General features: G+C 38.9%; 2 protein-coding genes across 2 annotated transcripts; both read right to left on the reverse strand.

Annotated features, from left to right (window-relative positions):
* Positions 1-9,047: 9,047 nt before the first annotated feature.
* LOC146163927 (sideroflexin-1-like) lies at positions 9,048-9,857 on the reverse strand. The gene is made up of 4 exons (XM_083383156.1): positions 9,813-9,857; positions 9,521-9,570; positions 9,397-9,444; positions 9,048-9,161 (listed from the first exon to the last, which is right to left on the reverse strand). Exons 1-4 carry the CDS (start codon positions 9,843-9,845, stop codon positions 9,086-9,088), a joined length of 207 nt encoding a protein of 68 aa, XP_083239282.1. The 5' UTR covers positions 9,846-9,857; the 3' UTR covers positions 9,048-9,085.
* Positions 9,858-12,509: 2,652 nt separating this feature from the next.
* Positions 12,510-15,972, reverse strand: LOC146163928 (cytochrome P450 26A1-like). The gene is made up of 7 exons (XM_083380633.1): positions 15,631-15,972; positions 15,015-15,138; positions 14,471-14,652; positions 13,961-14,152; positions 13,374-13,646; positions 13,044-13,226; positions 12,510-12,926 (listed from the first exon to the last, which is right to left on the reverse strand). Exons 1-7 carry the CDS (start codon positions 15,970-15,972, stop codon positions 12,510-12,512), a joined length of 1,713 nt encoding a protein of 570 aa, XP_083236759.1.
* Between the last annotated feature and the right edge of the window lie 2,659 nt (positions 15,973-18,631).

An 18,631-nucleotide genomic window follows, 5' to 3' on the forward strand; every position in this document is an offset into this window, starting at 1 on the left:
AATGTTTGAACTGCGTGGGATGAATTTCATCGACCCTGCAGTTTTATGGTCGCAATGCCTACAGCACCATGCGTGCGAACTGAGTTACTCGTAATGTAGATCTTTGGAAAGTTGTCTGATTCACCAATACACAATTGTCTACTAACCCCCTTTGCTGGAGGCCCGTTGTGTCCTGTCTGGCGAAAAGTTCCAGCTTGCCTTAGTGTGACTGTATCGGCGCCGATCCGATACAAATTGTTAAAGAAGAGATGGCTTTTAGCCATAATTAGCGTTTCAATACAGTGATTTCTACCTTTAAAGAGATGTTAGGCAAAAAAAACGATTTTTGCCCAATAAACTGTAAAATTATCTTTGGGCGTTTCAACTTTTGCTTATCTGAATATCGTTTCAGATACTAGGTCACAAGTTAGGTAGATTTAGGAAGCGTGCTGTTTGGAGAAACTGGTTTGTAATTATGCAACAAAGCTACTTTAATCACGAACGACGTTCTGGTAAATTAATTTTTGCATAGTTTGTCATATCGGTAAATAATGTCCTGGCCATGTGCCGATTTCACCAGACTATCCCGCCATTACTTTGAATGTATTTAAACTAAGATTTCAGTTGCATATTTGTGCAGCACATCTCATATAGCCCTGCGTTTTTGAAGCTTACTTGTTTTACACGTTACTTTACGGCGTTAAATAGACATCATCTTAAAATATTTTGATGAGTTTCAACATTTTTGATTCGGTGAAATTTTCATTATTCTGGTAAAAAAATATTCTACTTTCACACCTGACGTACGTCCGCTAACAGTTTTGTTTTCTTAAACATGGACATGGCCGCAGGTTGTGCATCCACGATTTAAAATATTTTTAACTAACGATTTGGATTTCTATGGAAATACTTGAACTAAGAATTGACTCTTAACGCTGAACGTGTAAGGTGGGACGTTGTCAATGACAAGACTGAGACGACAGGTTTTGAAATTGACTCGTTAACAGCTCTGCGATTTTTTTACGTATTGAACACGCTCCGCGAAATCTTCCTGCCTTTCGAATATTATATGACATACTAGCAAACGGAATTTTATTTAAAAAATGTGTTTTTCGACTAGTTAAAATTATTTTTTTAAATAGGTAAGGTAATGTTGATTGCTTATCCCAGAATGCGAGACAATAATTTTTTTTTTTTATGAAAAATTTGACGAAGGAAAACCAAACGTTAAAAGCTTACTTGTTAGGAAATACTTTTTAAATATAACACCATTTAAACTTCGCAAATTGATGTAACCTGAGCAAACGGCAAACTTGTATTATTTAGCAAAATAGTGATAAAACAAAGAAGATAAGGGTGATATTTTGACCAACACGAGGGGCAGTTAAAAGGAACAAGGTGACGTGAAGATATGAACAATGAGACGGCGAAACAAAATTGGCTAAAATGATATTAAATGCAAATATACAAAACGGCGCTCAATTCGAGGTTAAACAACACAGGAAAGGATTGATCATCGTCTACGCCAGGGATGTCCAATAAGCGGAACGACCTAATAAAAAATGGCACGCAAGCCCTCCCCAAAAAATACTAAAATTGTTATTCAGCCAATTGCCAAAAAAGCTCAATTTGTTATTCAGCCAATTGGCAGAAAATACTAAGTTTGTTATACAGCCAATTGTCATTGTTTGTTCACAACATAAAACAATCGCGGCAATCACGACACCCAACAATTACTTTTGATCAGGGAGTCGAACCGGAAACGAACCGGAACTTTATGAACCTGTTTTGGGTCAATTTTTTCCGAACCGTAACTGAACCTGAACCGGATTTTATAAGATTTTAGGGAGCCGAACCTGAACTGAACCGAATAATTTGAAAGTACCTGAAGCTTAACCGAACCCGAACCTGTAAATAAAAGCGGTTCGCTCCTGTATGACGTCACAACTTCTATTTTACAGAGTCAAGTTACGCCATGTTAAAAATTTTATGAAAAAATATGAATATTGAATCAAAAAATCGTTTATTTTTTTATTTTTTAGATATTTCAATAACTGTTTTTTTAATAAGTCACGTAACTTGGATTAGATGACTTACAATCCTTTCTACAAAAAGATTATTCTCTACATTTATCGACCCACATTTTGAGATTTAACGCAAATTATATTGTATCTGAACCGGAACTTTATGAACCGGTTTTGAAATAACGATAGTTGAACCGGAGCTGAACCGTAACTTTTAAATTCCTCTGAACCGAAACCGGAACTGAACCGGATTCCGAATAAATCCTTGAACCTGAACCGAACCTGAACCGCAAAAGTCAAACGGTTCGACTCCCTGCTTTTGATATAGTAAACTGTGTATAGACTAGCATTCACATAATATTATATAGCTTGGTGTGAAAAAACAAAAGTCAGCTCACCGAGAGACACTTTGATGAAGTGATGCGCATTTCTACTAGACAGTTTTTTTTTTCAAGTTTAAATAAACGTTCTTATTTTTGGTAAAAAAGCGCTTTTATGATTAAAAAGAATTGGTTCGGTTACGAAACTTTGGCACGGGAAGAAGGTGCTGCGAATCGACTCCTGAAGTTCTGGCTCGATTGATGACACTGACATTGAGCTGCAACAAAGTAAATGGAAATGGCTGCGGTGACCAAGCAGTTCCTGAGTCATTTGCATGACTCAGTGATATTTGTTGAGCATGCTTTGGGCTAATTTCAAATTAGGCGTATTCCGTTTTAAGACACCTGCTATCGGACAGTAGGGCTATCGGGCATTAAGCGACAATAAATCGACAATCGGCGGCGAAGTATAGGTTGGTATAAACAAGCATCCAACAAATATGTGAACGTTACCTCATTTGTGGAAAGAGAGCACAGCAGAGGGGCGTAGCGAAGCAGAGGCTGAAGCAACGAAAAATTATTTTCGAAAACTTTACAAGTATAACGCACGTTATAAATATCAAACGTCGTTTATTGTGATTTACCAAATGCCGACCAAGGCAACTTGTATAGGGGCGTTCATGATGAGATAGTTCTGCGACACACAAACAAATAGGTTAATCTTTGCTCCATATATTCCCTTAACCATTCAAGTTGAGTTACCTATTACTGTCTTTATAAAAAGTGATCCTCTTTGCATCACAATCACTTACATATAAGAATTAAACTAAGACGAAAAACATATTTTTTCAATAATTTTAATACCTGAAGTTTGATATCGTGAACACCCTTTAACATGCTCACTATAAAAACAGATAAATACGGAATATTCCAACAGAATCGGAAATTACCCAAAGCCAGTTTCTTCTTCGCAATATTTTTGGATTTTAAACTTGAATGTTACTTGATGTAATTATGAAGAGTAACTTGTTGTCCGTTAAGTTATTTTATTCCCAATTACCCATTCCAGGAACAGCCATTCCTATTCGCGACATCACAACTTGCGCTATTGCACTTTTGGCTGCTTTCTTGGAAGAGCCCAGTTGTCATCCGTGCACGAAACAAAACGTGCACATTGTGCGCACAATGTGCACTTATCATACGTGCACGTTTAGGTTTTTAGTCCTGTTGACTGCAGCTATCTGTATAGCTGTTTGATTGTTATGCAATCGACATTTTGTTAGAAATATGCAGAATGTAGACCCGTTTCCCTTGTTAGCATCTTAAAATATTCTTATTAAAAATGTGTTTACAGTTAAAACCCTGACGTGTCACTCAATTCAAGTAAAGAGCAACTATAAATGCACAGCCGACTGTTCAAATATATGCAATCTCGTAAGGTTTTAAGGAGAATCAACAACTATCCACCTCCAGACCAAACACCAGGCCAGACTTTTAATCAAACTTCACAATGAGAAAATGTTTGAACTGCGTGGGATGAATTTCATCGACCCTGCAGTTTTATGGTCGCTATGCCTACAGCACCATGCGTGCGAACTGAGTTACTCGCAATGTAGATCTTTGGAAAGTTGTCTGATTCACCAAGTACACAATTGTCTACTAACCCCCTTTGCTGGAGGCCCGTTGTGTCTTGTCTGGCGAAAAGTTACAGCTTGCCTTAGTGTGACTGTATCGGCGCCGATCCGATACAAATTGTTAAAGAATTTTTTGCCATAATTAGCGTTTCAATACAGTGATTTCTACCTTTAAAGAGATGTTAGGCAAAAAAAAAACGATTTTTGCCCAATAAACTGTAAAATTATCTTTGGGCGTTTCAACTTTTGCTTATCTGAATATCGTTTCAGATACTAGGTCACAAGTTAGGTAAATTTAGGAAGCGTTCTGTTTGGAGAAACTGGTTTGTAATTATGCAACAAAGTTACTTTAATCACGAACGATGTTCTGGTAAAATAATTTTTGCATAGGTTGTCATATCGGTAAAAAATGTCCTTGCTTAACATGCCTGGCCATGTGCCGATTTCACCAGAGCATCCCGCCATTACTTTGAATGTATTTAAACTAAGATTTCAGTTGCATATTTTTGCAGCACATCTAATATAGCCCTGCGTTTTTGAAGCTTACTTGTTTTACACGTTACTTTACGGCGTTAAATAGACGTCATCTTAAAATATTTTGATGAGTTTCAACATTTTTTACACCTGCTATCGGACAGTAGGGCTATCGGGCATTAAGCGACAATAAATCGACAATCGGCGGCGAAGTATAGTTTGGTAGAAACAAGCATCCAACAAATATGTGAACGTTACCTCATTTGTGGAAAGAGAGCACAGCAGAGGGGCGTGGCGAAGCAGAGGCTGAAGCAACGAAAAATTATTTTCGAAAACTTTACAAGTATAACGCACGTTATAAATATCAAACGTCGTTTATTGTGATTTACCAAATGCCGACCAAGGCAACTTGTATAGGGGCGTTCATGATGGGATAGTTCTGCGACACACAAACAAATAGGTTAATCTTTGCTCCATATATTCCCTTGACCATTCAAGTTGAGTTACCTATTACTGTCTTTATAAAAAGTGATCCTCTTTGCATCACAATCACTTACATATAAGAATTAAACTAAGACGAAAAACATATTTTTTCAATAATTTTAATACCTGAAGTTTGATATCGTGAACACCCTTTAACATGCTCACTATAAAAACAGATAAATACGGAATATTCCAACAGAATCGGAAATTACCCAAAGCCAGTTTCTTCTTCGCAATATTTTTGGATTTTAAACTTGAATGTTACTTGATGTAATTATGAAGAGTAACTTGTTGTCCGTTAAGTTATTTTATTCCCAATTACCCATTCCAGGAACAGCCATTCCTATTCGCGACATCACAACTTGCGCTATTGCCCTTTTTGCTGCTTTCTTGGAAGAGCCCAGTTGTCATAGGTGCACGAAACAAAACGTGCACCTTGTGCGCACAATGTGCACTTGTCATCCGTGCACGAAACAAAACGTGCACATTGTGCGCACAATGTGCACTTATCATAGGTGCACGAAACAAAACGTGCACATTGTGGAACTTTATGAACCGGTTTTGGGTCAATTTTTTCTGAACCGTAACTGAACCTGAACCGGATTTTATAAGATTTTAGGGAGCCGAACCTGAACTGAACCGCCAATTTGAAAGTACCTGAAGCTTAACCGAACCCGAACCTGTAAATAAAAGCGGTTCGCTCCTGTATGACGTCACAACTTCTATTTTACAGAGTCAAGTTACGCCATGTTGAAAATTTTATGAAAAAATATGAATATTGAATGAAAAAATCGTTTATTTTTTTATTTTTTAGATGTTTCAATAACTGTTTTTTTAATAAGTCACGTAACTTGGATTAGATGACTTACAATCCTTTCTACAAAAAGATTATTCTCTACATTTATCGACCCACATTTTGAGATTTAACGCAAATTATATTGTATCTGAACCGGAACTTTATGAACCGGTTTTGAAATAACGATAGTTGAACCGGAGCTGAACCGTAACTTTTAAATTCCTCTGAACCGAAACCGGAACTGAACCGGATTCCGAATAATTCCTTGAACCTGAACCGAACCTAAACCGGAAAAGTCAAACGGTTCGACTCCCTGCTTTTTATATAGTAAACTGTGTATAGGCTAGCATTCACATAATATTATACAGCTTGGTGTGAAAAAACAAAAGTCAGCTCACCGAGAGACACTTTGATGTAGTGATGCGCATTTCTACTAGACTTTTTTTTTTCAAGTTTAAATAAACGTTCTTATTTTTGGTAAAAAAGCGCTCTTATGATTAAAAAGAATTGGTTCGGTTACGAAACTTTGGCACGGGAAGGAGGTGCTGCGAATCGACTCCTGAAGTTCTGGCTCGATTGATGACACTGACATTGAGCTGCAACAAAGTAAATGGAAATGGCGGTGGTGACCAAGCAGTTCCTGAGTCATTTGCATGACTCAGTGATATTTGTTGAGCATGCTTTGGGCTAATTTCAAATTAGGCGTATTCCGTTTTAAGACACCTGCCATCGGACAGTAGGGCTATCGGGCATTAAGCGACAATAAATCGATAATCGGCGGCGAAGTATAGGTTGAGGTTGGTATAAACAAGCATCCAACAAATATGTGAACGTTACCTCATTTGTGGAAAGAAAGCACAGCAGAGGGGCGTGGCGAAGCAGAGGCTGAAGCAACGAAAAATTATTTTCGAAAACTTTACAAGTATAACGCACGTTATAAATATCAAACGTCGTTTATTGTGACATACCAAATGCCGACCAAGGCAACTTGTATAGGGGCGTTCATGATGGAATAGTTCTGCGACACACAAACAAATAGGTTAATCATTGCTCCATATATTCCCTTGACCATTCAAGTTGAGTTACCTATTACTGTCTTTATAAAAAGTGATCCTCTTTGCATCACAATCACTTACATATAAGAATTAAACTAAGACGAAAAACATATTTTTTCAATAATTTTAATACCTGAAGTTTGATATCGTGAACACCCTTTAACATGCTCACTATAAAAAAAGATAAATACGGAATATTCCAACAGAATCGGAAATTACCCAAAGCCAGTTTCTTCTTCGCAATATTTTTGGATTTTAAACTTGAATGTTACTTGATGTAATTATGAAGAGTAACTTGTTGTCCGTTAAGTTATTTTATTCCCAATTACCCATTCCAGGAACAGCCATTCCTATTCGCGACATCGCAACTTGCGCTATTGCCCTTTTTGCTGCTTTCTTGGAAGAGCCCAGTTGTCATAGGTGCACGAAACAAAACGTGCACCTTGTGCGCACAATGTGCACTTGTCATACGTGCACGTTTAGGTTTTGAGTCATGTTGACTGCAGCTATCTGTATAGCTGTTTGATTGTTATGCGATCGACATTTTGTTAGAAATATGCAGAATGTAGACCCGTTTCCCTTGTTGGCATCTTAAAATATTTTTATTAAAAATGTGTTTACAGTTAAAACCCTGACGTGTCACTCAATTCAAGTAAAGAGCAACTATAAATGCACAGCCGACTGTTCAAATATATGCAATCTCGTAAGGTTTTAAGGAGAACCAACAACTATCCACCTCCAGACCAAACACCAGGCCAGATATTTAATCAAACTTTACAATGAGAAAATGTTTGAACTGCGTGGGATGAATTTCATCGACCCTGCAGTTTTATGGTCGCAATGCCTACAGCACCATGCGTGCGAACTGAGTTACTCGCAATGTAGATCTTTGGAAAGTTGTCTGATTCACCAAGTACACAATTGTCTACTAACCCCCTTTGCTGGAGGCCCGTTGTGTCCTGTCTGGCGAAAAGTTACAGCTTGCCTTAGTGTGACTGTATCGGCGCCGATCCGATACAAATTGTTAAAGAACTTTTAGCCATAATTAGCGTTTCAATACAGTGATTTCTACCTTTAAAGAGATGTTAGGCAAAAAAAAGCGATTTTTGCCCAATAAACTGTAAAATTATCTTTGAGCGTTTCAACTTTTGCTTATCTGAATATCGTTTCAGATACTAGGTCACAAGTTAGGTAAATTTAGGAAGCGTTCTGTTTGGAGAAACTGGTTTGTAATTATGCAACAAAGTTACTTTAATCACGAACGATGTTCTGGTAAAACAATTTTTGCATAGGTTGTCATATCGGTAAAAAATGTCCTTGCTTAACCTGCCTGGCCATATGCCGATTTCACCAGACCATCCCGCCATTACTTTGAATGTATTTAAACTAAGATTTCAGTTGCATATTTTTGCAGCACATCTAATGTAGCCCTGCGTTTTTGAAGCTTACTTGTTTTACACGTTACTTTACGGCGTTAAATAGACGTCATCTTAAAACATTTTGATGAGTTTCAACATTTTTGGATCGGTGAAATTTTCATTATTCTGGTAAAAAAATAGTCTACTTTCACCCCTGACGTACGTCCGCTAACTGTTTTGTTTTCTTAAACATGGACACGGCCGCAGGTTGTGCATCCATGATTTAAAGTATTTTTAACAAACGATTTGGATTTCTATGAAAATACTTGAACTAAAAATTGACTCTTAACGCTGAACGTGTAAGGTGGGACGTTGTCAATGACAAGAATGAGACGACAGGTTTTGAAATTGACTCGTTAACAGCTCTGCGATTTTTTTACGTATTGAACACGCTCCGCGAAATCTTCCTGCCTTTCGAATATTATATGACATACTAGCAAACAGAATTTTTTTATTTAAAAAATGTGTTTTTCGACTAGTTAAAATTATTGTTTTAAATAGGTAAGGTGATGTTCTTTGCTTATCCCAGAATGCGAGACAATAATTTTTTTTTTTATGAAAAATTTGACGAAGGAAAACCAAACGTTAAAAGCTTACTTGTTAGAAAATACTTTTTAAATATAACACCATTTAAACTTCGCAAATTGATGGAACCTGAGCAAACGGCAAACTTGTATTATTTAGCAAAATAGTGATAAAACAAAGAAGATAAGGGTGATATTTTGACCAACACGAGGGGCAGTTAAAAGGAACAAGGTGACGTGAAGATATGAACAATGAGACGGCGAAACAAAATTGGCTAAAATGATATTAAATGCAAAAATACAAAAAGGCGCTCAATTCGAGGTTAAACAACACAGGAAAGGATTGATCATCTACGCTTATAGGCCCTTTTTGAAACATTACAGATCCATGTTAGGGTGGCTGCTGCGAATCGACTCCTGAAGTTCTGGCTCGAGTGATGACACTGACATTGAGCTGCAACAAAGTAAGTGGAAATGGCGGCGGTGACCAAGCAGTTCCTGAGTCATTTGCATGACTCAGTGATATTTGTTGAGCATGCTTTGGGCTATGTTCAAATTAGGCGTATTGCGTTTTAAGACACCTGCCCACGGACAGTAGGGCTATCGGGCATTAAGCGACAATAAATCGATAATCGGCGGCGAAGTATAGGTTGGTATAAACAAGCATCCAACAAATATGTGAACATTACCTCATTTGGGGAAAGAGAGCACAGCAGAGGGGCGTGGCGAAGCAGAGGCTGAAATAACGAAAAATTATTTTCGAAAAAGTATAACGCACGTTATAAATATCAAACGTCGTTTATTGTGACTTACCAAATGCCAACCAAGGCAACTTGTATAGGGGCGTTCATGATGGGATAGTTCTGCGACACACAAACAAATAGGTTAATCATTGCTCCATATATTCCCTTGACCATTCAAGTTGAGTTACCTATTACTGTCTTTATAAAAAGTGATCCTCTTTGCATCACAATCACTTACATATAAGAATTAAACTAAGACGAAAAAAATATGTTTTCAATAATTTTAATACCTGAAGTTTAATATCGTGAACACACTTTAACATGCTCACTATAAAAAAGGTAAGAGGTAAATAATATCTTACCTTAAGGAACTTTCCTTTTACCAAACGATTCATTATTATAGGTGGACCAACTGAAAAGCAATACAAATTTTTGGTTTAATTATTAATATCGTTATTATATACAATCTTCAAACATGCTACACTTATTATATACAATCTTCAAACATGCTACCCTTAGCGACATTTTTCTATTTTACAAAATCCATTTAGAAAGTGGCCGATACACATTGGTAAAGATAAATACGGAATATTCCAGCAAAATCGGAAATTATCCAAAGCCAGTTTTCTCCTTCGCAATATTTTTGGATTTTAAACCTGAAAGTTACTTGATGTAATTATGAAAAGTAACTTGTTGTCCGTTAAGTTATTTTATTCCCAATTACCCATTCCAGGAACAGCCATTCCTATCCGCGACATTGTAACTTGCGCTATTGCCTTTATTGCTTCTTTCATGGAAGAGCCCAGTTGTTTTCCGTTTTCATCGCAAATCGTAATTCCATTTGTAAGTTCACTGGAGATACAACACAAAATATCTTATTTGGGTTAAAATAGCACTTTAATATATGTAAATCTTTCCCTAGGCTAAATTCCTCGAGATTGGCAACAACATCCTGACGAGCCAAATGTCACAACTTAAGTCTACAGGAGTCTCGAAAACACTCACGGTACCTGTTTGCACCGCCACTGCATTCCTCAAACCGGTCACCCCAAAGGTAAGCCTCAGTTGCACCGAGAAGTTTAACCCAGTCGTGTTTGTAAGTTATTTATTTTTACTTTTGTTAACAGCTGGTCAGCGTCGGGGCTAACGTTCGGACCGTTTCGGAAAAACTGGTGTAGGCTACCAGCATTCACAAGGTTATCACCAAAGGAGGTTTGAGACCTTGACTTGTGTACTTGTGTTTACTGTTTTGCACATAAAAAAACTTTTTTTGCCAAACTGAAGCCAATTTTTACGAGATAAAAAAAATATTTTGTTTTCGCTATGGATATATATTATTATGATATATTTTTTGTTGTTTGTCTGTAATAATCAATATCTTGGCCTGTTTAATAAAACGTATTACTGCAAAGTTTTTGCGAAACCACAGCATTCCTAATCGTTAAATTTTTTAGCTGCTATATGTGTTGGATGTGCCAATGTGGTTTTGAAAACAAAATAGGTTTTGTATATCTCAATTTATCTCTATTTTGTGTCACAAATCGATCGTGGCCAATCGGAAAGATTCGGGCCAAACTATGGTATTGAAACTGCCTTTCCATAATCAGGGTAATGTGGGTGGGCTATGTAGTGCGGGGTTACCCATTCAACCAAAATCACCTGTGTTTACGCAGCTTAAGCCATCCAGCTCTCTGCTGCCATCATCACAGCGAGCTGGCGCCTCCATAAACCGCGTCTTTGCGGCATCGGGCGGCGACAGGCAACCGCAACAACAACCGACGATTTTGAGCTCTGCAGATGCGCAACCGCCACACGCAGCCACTGTCACAGAGCCACTACAACAGCAACAGGCCCCAATATCAATGCACGCCGCCTTCACCATAAAGGCGCTCATGGCGATTCAGATGAACTCAGGGCCTAGCTCCGCTGGTAAAGAGGTGCGAGCAAAGACTGTGGTGTCTGGCGTGCATTCGCTGCAACCCGGCGTGCCGGAGCAGTGCCCGACAACCTTCAGAGGCCACAATATCGCCCCTGTCACAAAGGCGGCCTACAAGCAACAGCAGCAGCAGGCGCCTCCGCCGAGCTACGCCTCGTCGCAGGTCGTTCACGCCACCGCCGCTAAGTTTTTCCCGCCCTACATGATGAACGCTAGCGACGAAGAAGATGACGACGATCTCGAAATGGGATTCAACGACGAGTAGATGCGCGTTTTATCGAAATTGCCGGTCTACTGAATGGTTTTGTTTTCTTTTTGAACTCCTGATCGGCCCTGGTCCTCGTTAAACGTTTCGCCCATCGAATGGATTTTCAATTACAGAAAGTAAGTTTGTTGAAAAATGTAGAAAGTCGGACTTTGGTCAACGGGTGTGACTCCTCTACTACCAATCGTGCACAATGCGTCAGCTGCCAAGTCTTGTGTTTATTTTGGTGCTTCACTTTGTCGTGCAGCGAGACAATTTTAATGTCTTTTATGACCTTTGTTTATTGTCGCTGTTGCCTTTTCTTATTCAAAAGTTTCATAGAACTTTTTCAAAACTATTGTTTTTGTCCTGTTTTAGGTGAAAACGCGCTAAGCCGAGTATTTGCGACAGACGAATGACAAAAAAAAGCTATATGGATTTTTATAAGCGTTGTATCCATAAAATACTTCTCAGCTAGTTTTGCAGAAAGTGTGAGCCTGAAACAGGACTAAATTATAACAATAAGTCAGTCCAGTTTATGTTTGAAAGTTTGTTTTTAAACAGTATTTGTAGTATAAATCGCTTTACAACTTCAAAATAACACAACACGTTTTTAACACTTCAAAATTACACAAAACAAACACAGCCTGTTTTAAAATAAATATTTTTAATGTTAATTAAAGCTAGTATGTTAAATACGTTTTTACATACCAACTTATAACATTAAAAAACACTATATGTGTCTGTATGTAACAACAATCCGTTCATCAATAAAAGAAGGTTTTCAAATACCACCTTCAGTTAAATGCAATCAATTAAAAAAATCGCTTCATGTTTTAAAATAAATAAATCGACTGCCAAACGTAGGTTTTGGCGGTCTCATGTTGCTTCCAAATTTTGTATTGGCCGAACTCGTATTTTGACCGACTTGTGAGGTCGCATCATCGGGCAGGTTTCCATCCGAGCGTCGCTTCCAACCAAACTTACATCCACCGTCCGGGCCAGCTGGAAGAGGAAAACGCGAAGGAACAGGAGGCCGTAGTTCTTCCCAGCGCACATCCTCGCTCCCTTGCCGAACGGGATAAAGCCGTAAGCGGAGGAGGAGGAAGCAGAGTCCGCTGTTTTCCCGGTCGTTTCGTCACCTTTTGATCGGGATTTGTCTGCGGCGAGCTTGCCGAAGTATTCATCTGGGTCGAACTCGCTGCGCTGGTCGTCGTACAAAATCTTGCCGGCTGCCTTTTCGTGCGTGTACCTGATGCTGTACACTACCTGCCAGCCTTTAGGGATCTGGTAACCCTGTGATAAGACGGTTAAGACGTTTTTTACATTGACAATCTAGGAGGTAAATCACTGACTACACACTGTTGGGAGTATTGCCCGCCTAAACTTACAAACACGCAACATACGACTTACCCCGAGCTCGAATGTCTTAAGGGCAACACGGACCGCTCCTGGAATGGTTGGTGTGACGCGCAACGTTTCATAGACGACATTACGTAGAAAGGGAAGGGCTTCTATTTCTCGATGACCGAGTTGCTCCAGAGGTACGTCCCACAAACCGCTGGATCGGATTTCTTTTCTTAATCTCTCCATCACCTGTTCATTCATATGCCTTATTTTACCATTGTGCAGCCGCTATAGTTTTCCAATTGCGCAATAAGAGGTTAAAAGTGCTTTTTTCAAACACATTTACATTTCACATGATAGACGAAAAACAACGCGAAATAAATACGTCATCCTCACCTCTGGGTGTTTACAAATATGAAGAACAAGAGAAGAAGAGGAACACCGGATGCTTTGTGATCCGGCAAAAATAAATTCCAGCGATAGATTTTGTAAGTTCTTTAATGTGACTTCTACTTGTTCCAGTCGAGCAAGCTTTAGAATATTGACCAGGACGCTTTCATACCTCTCCCCTCCCTCAAAGGTTTGAAATAACTCCTCGTCGGACGAGTCAAGTTTTCGCCTTAGATCGGACTCGACCTTGTCGAAAATGTACTTTTGCGCCATTAGGCCCTGTAACAAATCCATAAGCATCCTGGTAAAATAACGTTCAACCGCTAATCCGTGATGAGACTAAAATCGTTATTATTTCTATCGCAATAAAAGTATGTAAAATATCGATAACGTTAAATTACACGTCACTTACCTTACATCACAAAACAGTCGCACTTTAACATTATAAAACAGTTAACGTGGCACGGATAGCTTAAAGGTGATATAATCGTCGAAATTGTACAAATTTTAGCTAGTTATAGGAATAGAAAGTACTTAGAAAACGCCAATCAAACCGGAGTCAGTTAGACTAGACGCTGCGTCGCATGTAATACCTTTCTAAATTTAAAGCCAGGCAGATTTACTGGCAGGCTCAGAATGCTGTTGACAATGTCGTCCTCTGCTTTGATATAATTCTGGATATAAGGATCGTCTGGTAGAATTCCGAGCAACACCGTCATCATGGTTTTGGAAACCATTTGAGTACACGCCTCGAACAGTGCTACAGATTCTCGGGTCTGCCACTCCTGTATATGACAGAAATCACATCAAACGCGTAAATTTTGTGGTACGGTTAGCAATTATTTTACGCCAAATAATAGTGTTGGAAGATTAATTGTATAGGATTTCAGCATCTTTCAAGGTATAGATATAAGATAAAATCCGTCACCAAACGTTATAGTTGTTAACAAGGTGATAGCTACCACCTTCGACCTAACACTAACCGAAACATTACAAATCATGCGACGCAAAACATAACAGCATGACTGTTAAGGATTAACACCAGAAAATTATGAGAAGTAGCTATAGGGCAAGTAAATCTTTTTTTTACAACTGATCGAAACCTGAATGTGGCTCATGATGCGTTCCTTCATCACGGGCGTGTATCTACTGATGTATTTGGGAGAGAAGGCTCGCAATGCCAAACGCTTGATCTTCACGTGGGTCTCTCGGTCACCGTTTACGATTCCGTGAGTTCCAAGGATACGACGGGTGGTGCTCGGCCAAACAGCTTCCACTAGTTGGCCTAAAAAATGACGAATCGCGTCACTTTAAGTATTAGGGTTGGCCACAGGAAAGACTAAACAGCTAGGCTGTTTAGGACTTTGGATCCATTCACTTCCAAACAGAGCAGTTTACGAAGTCTCTTTGAAAAAAAAAGTGTCTTAATAGAAACTCGTTAGACTACGACCATTGGATTAATTAAAGGGACGGTGGATAGGGTATATATTACCTAAAGTTCTCATTACAGACGGCATCCAAACATTTATATCCAAATGTTAAAAGAATTCATGGCAAAGATTAAGCTCTAATATTGTTAATCAGGTTTGATTTTCTACTTGAAAAAAATAAAAAAATGATATAAAAAGTGTTTATACGAGTTTTCACCTTCGCCGAGCAATATGGGCCGCACATTTTCAGATCCGATAACGACGACAGACGGCCTTCCGAAAAGGTGGGTCCTGTAGATGTGGCCGTACTGCTGACAGCGCTTGCGCTGATAGGACGCCCCCTGTTCGAAGAAAACAATGCCAAATAAAAGCCAACGTGCCGAGAAAGTCAATTGCGTCGGCAGTGTTCCGATTGTGTACGCGCGGTCTTTAGACAAACATAGCGGAGTCGGAGCCTGCCATCAAATTAGAATATAACATGGCGTGCAAATCGGTCTGTTCCAATACATAGCAAATTAATTTAAATGTATGACTTAACTTTTCTTTATTTTGGAACGCCACGCACGCTAAGTGTTATATTGCTGGATGCCACTTTTTAAAATGGTAGAAACGCATTGTTTGTCGCAACGTTTAGGGTCTTTATTTTTACAGCGCTTTCATGGCGTTCAGATTTCAAGAAAAGGTAGAATGAAGCTAAACATCATTAGGATGCATGAATACTAACACAAAGTGATTTATCAGAAAAATGCACACAGCTAACGCCCGTTTCAACGTCCTGTCGCACTGCTGTATCGTAATAATCAAAGTAACACACAGACTGTAGTTATACTCACGAGAAACAAAAAGTGTAAAAGTTCACCGACGAACGGAAAGCCCATGCAACCGTCGGGGAGCGGCCAGGGAGCCGACCGATCACGACTTGCCAAGCACTTGGTTTCCCAAAGACGACAGGCCAAATAGAAAAGCAGCGCAGTTGCGAGTGGGTATTGACTCAGTGCCAAGAGCGTGCGCACAGATGAGATAATACCCGGCAAATGCTTGTCGACCTGCCCGACGAACGAGACCTGAGTTGTCGCGTTGCAGCCGCCGTCTATCCATAGGTTCGGCGCCGGCGAAAAATCATCGCTCTCCGCCAGAATTCCCACGTTATCGCCCGGCTGTAGCTGCCCTTGCATGATCGATAGTGCCGTGTGTGCTTTGCTGGTGACTCGGCGGACCAGTAAAAGAAACGGTCCTTATCACAGTCGGACACTTGGGAATCCCCTGAACGGTCCTTGTGTCGCGGCGCGCCTGATGTATGATGCGTGTTTGCCGCCTTTTTATGTCTTTATACAGTTTTTGAACAATTACGCCTAGAAAAGGAATCCTAAGTCTACCAAAGTGAAAAAATATATATCAAAATATAATTGTTGTAATTCTCTTTTTAGGTACTACACTTTTTAGGACAAAATATAGTAGAGCCAAAAAAACAGTAAATGGAGGCATAGATCTGCCTAGATGACCCCAGAGTCGCTTTCTGGTAATAAACCATAAATATTAGGGGCTTATAGACTTTCGTGACAGAGCCATGGTCGTTACCCTTTTCTATCTCAGGGGGTTGTATTGGCATAAGAGATAAAAACAAACGAAAAACATAAACAATATACACAATGCGAACAAATAAAAAAAGAAAAACACCCGAAAAGATAAATTTCTCTTGCAATTTGAAAAATAGATTTTATTTTATTTTTTAGAGCCGGTAGGTGACGGTAAAGGTGGCAATTCGAATAATAGATTATTTCCAATGGTCGTTACCCTTTTATCAACGATAGCTAAATTATAAGTTACAACACTAAAATGGTCCTATTGAAAATATATATAGCCGATCATGTAGTTTCTTTTTTCTTGTCATTTCTTTCGCGCAAATTAATTTCGCACTTAGCTCAGTGGGGGGTAAATCCGGATGAAACACTTCGTCCTGCAGCCTTTTTAATTTAGTGCTAACAAGTGAAAAATGCTTCAAGGTCACTCTGTGGCAAACATAAGAATAATCTTTTCAAAGCAAAATGTTTACAAAGGCGTAAGGATTTCTCCGGTGGACTTTTTTTGTAAAAATATTTTTTGCAAAATAAATTTAGAATATTTGGCCCTTAATTTATGTATGCGTTTAACGTCGAAACCACGCTAAATACTAATATATTGACTCAAAATATTTAATTCTAAACCCATATTAAATATCCTCGTTAAAATTTGCCTTTTTATTTTCTGAAAATGTTACAGGTCGCGGATAACGAAAACTAGCTGATTTCTTAACCTGAAAAGATTTTTTAGCAACCAACTGCAACGAGACGGACTCAAAACCAAAATGTGCACATGGTGCGCACAGTGTGCACTTGTCATTGGTGCACGAAACAAAACGTGCACATTGTGCGCACAATGTGCACTTATCATACGTGCACGTTTAGGTTTTGAGTCATGTTGACTGCAGCTATCTGTATAGCTGTTTGATTGTTATGCGATCGACATTTTGTTAGAAATATGCAGAATGTAGACACGTTTCCCTTGTTGGAATCTTAAAATATTCTTATTAAAAATGTGTTACCTTGAAATGTGCTTCCTAATTGGTGAATGGTGCGACAAATCTGTACTTGTCGTGTTTGCTTTGAACGTTGGCAATTGTAACAACTCTGATTTCTACATCCAGCAATCCACCGCAAATAGCACATCGTATATGTACAGTTAAAACCCTGACGTGTCACTCAATTCAAGTAAAGAGCAACTATAAATATGCGCAGCCGACTGTTCAAATATATGCAATTTCGTAAGGTTTTAAGGAGAACCAACAACTATCCACCTCCAGACCAAACACCAGGCCAGACTTTTAATCAAACTTCACAATGAGAAAATGTTTGAACTGCGGGGGATGAATTTCATCGACCCTGCAGTTTTATGGTCGCAATGCCTACAGCACCATGCGTGCGAACTGAGTTACTCGTAATGTAGATCTTTGGAAAGTTGTCTGATTCACCAATACACAATTGTTTACTAACCCCCTTTGCTGGAGGCCCGTTGTGTCCTGTCTGGCGAAAAGATACAGCTTGCCTTAGTGTGACTAAATCGGCGCCGATCCGATATAAATTGATAGCGTCCTTTAGCCATAATTAACGTTTCAATACAGTGATTTCTCCTTTAAAGAGATGTTAGGCAAAAAGAAAGCGATTTTTGCCTAATAAAACTTTTGCTTATCTGAATATCGTTTCAGATACTAGGTCACAAGTTAGGTAGATTTAGGAAGCGTGCTGTTTGGAGAAACTGGTTTGTAATTTTGCAACAAAGCTACTTTAATCACGAACGACGTTCTGGTAAATTAATTTTTGCATAGGTTGTCATATCGGTAAAAAATGTCCTGGCCATGTGCCGATTTCACCAGACTATCCCGCCATTACTTTGAATGTATTTAAACTAAGATTTCAGTTGCATATTTGTGCAGCACATCTAATATAGCCCTGCGTTTTTGAAGCTTACTTGTTTTACACGTTACTTTACGGCGTTAAATAGACGTCATCTTAAAACATTTTGATGAGTTTCAACATTTTTGATTCGGTGAAATTTTCATTATTCTGGTAAAAAAATATTCTACTTTCACCCCTGACGTACGTCCGCTAACAGTTGTGTTTTCTTAAACATGGACATGGCCGCAGGTTGTGCATCCACGATTTAAAATATTTTTAACAAACGATTTGGATTTCTATGGAAATACTTGAACTAAGAATTGACTCTTAACGCTGAACGTGTAAGGTGGGACGTTGTCAATGACAAGGATGAGACGACAGGTTTTGAAATTGACTCGTTAAC

This window comes from Ascidiella aspersa, chromosome 2, assembly GCF_963924565.1.
Source record: "Ascidiella aspersa chromosome 2, kaAscAspe10.2, whole genome shotgun sequence".
Classification (NCBI taxonomy): Eukaryota; Metazoa; Chordata; class Ascidiacea; order Phlebobranchia; family Ascidiidae; genus Ascidiella; species Ascidiella aspersa.

Coding starts and splice junctions, on each gene's coding strand:
- LOC146163927 (XM_083383156.1), bottom strand. CDS start 9,845: ATGAATCGTTTGGTAAAAGGAAAGTTCCTTAAG. Junction 9,571..9,812: donor TAAAAGGAAAGTTCCTTAAG/GTAAGATATTAT, acceptor TGTGTGTCGCAG/AACTATCCCATCATGAACGC. Junction 9,162..9,396: donor GCTCTCTTTCCCCAAATGAG/GTAATGTTCACA, acceptor ACTTTGTTGCAG/CTCAATGTCAGTGTCATCAC.
- LOC146163928 (XM_083380633.1), bottom strand. CDS start 15,972: ATGCAAGGGCAGCTACAGCCGGGCGATAACGTGGGAATTCTGGCGGAG. Junction 13,647..13,960: donor CTGGCTTTAAATTTAGAAAG/GTATTACATGCG, acceptor GATTTGTTACAG/GGCCTAATGGCGCAAAAGTA. Junction 13,227..13,373: donor ATATTTGTAAACACCCAGAG/GTGAGGATGACG, acceptor ATGAATGAACAG/GTGATGGAGAGATTAAGAAA.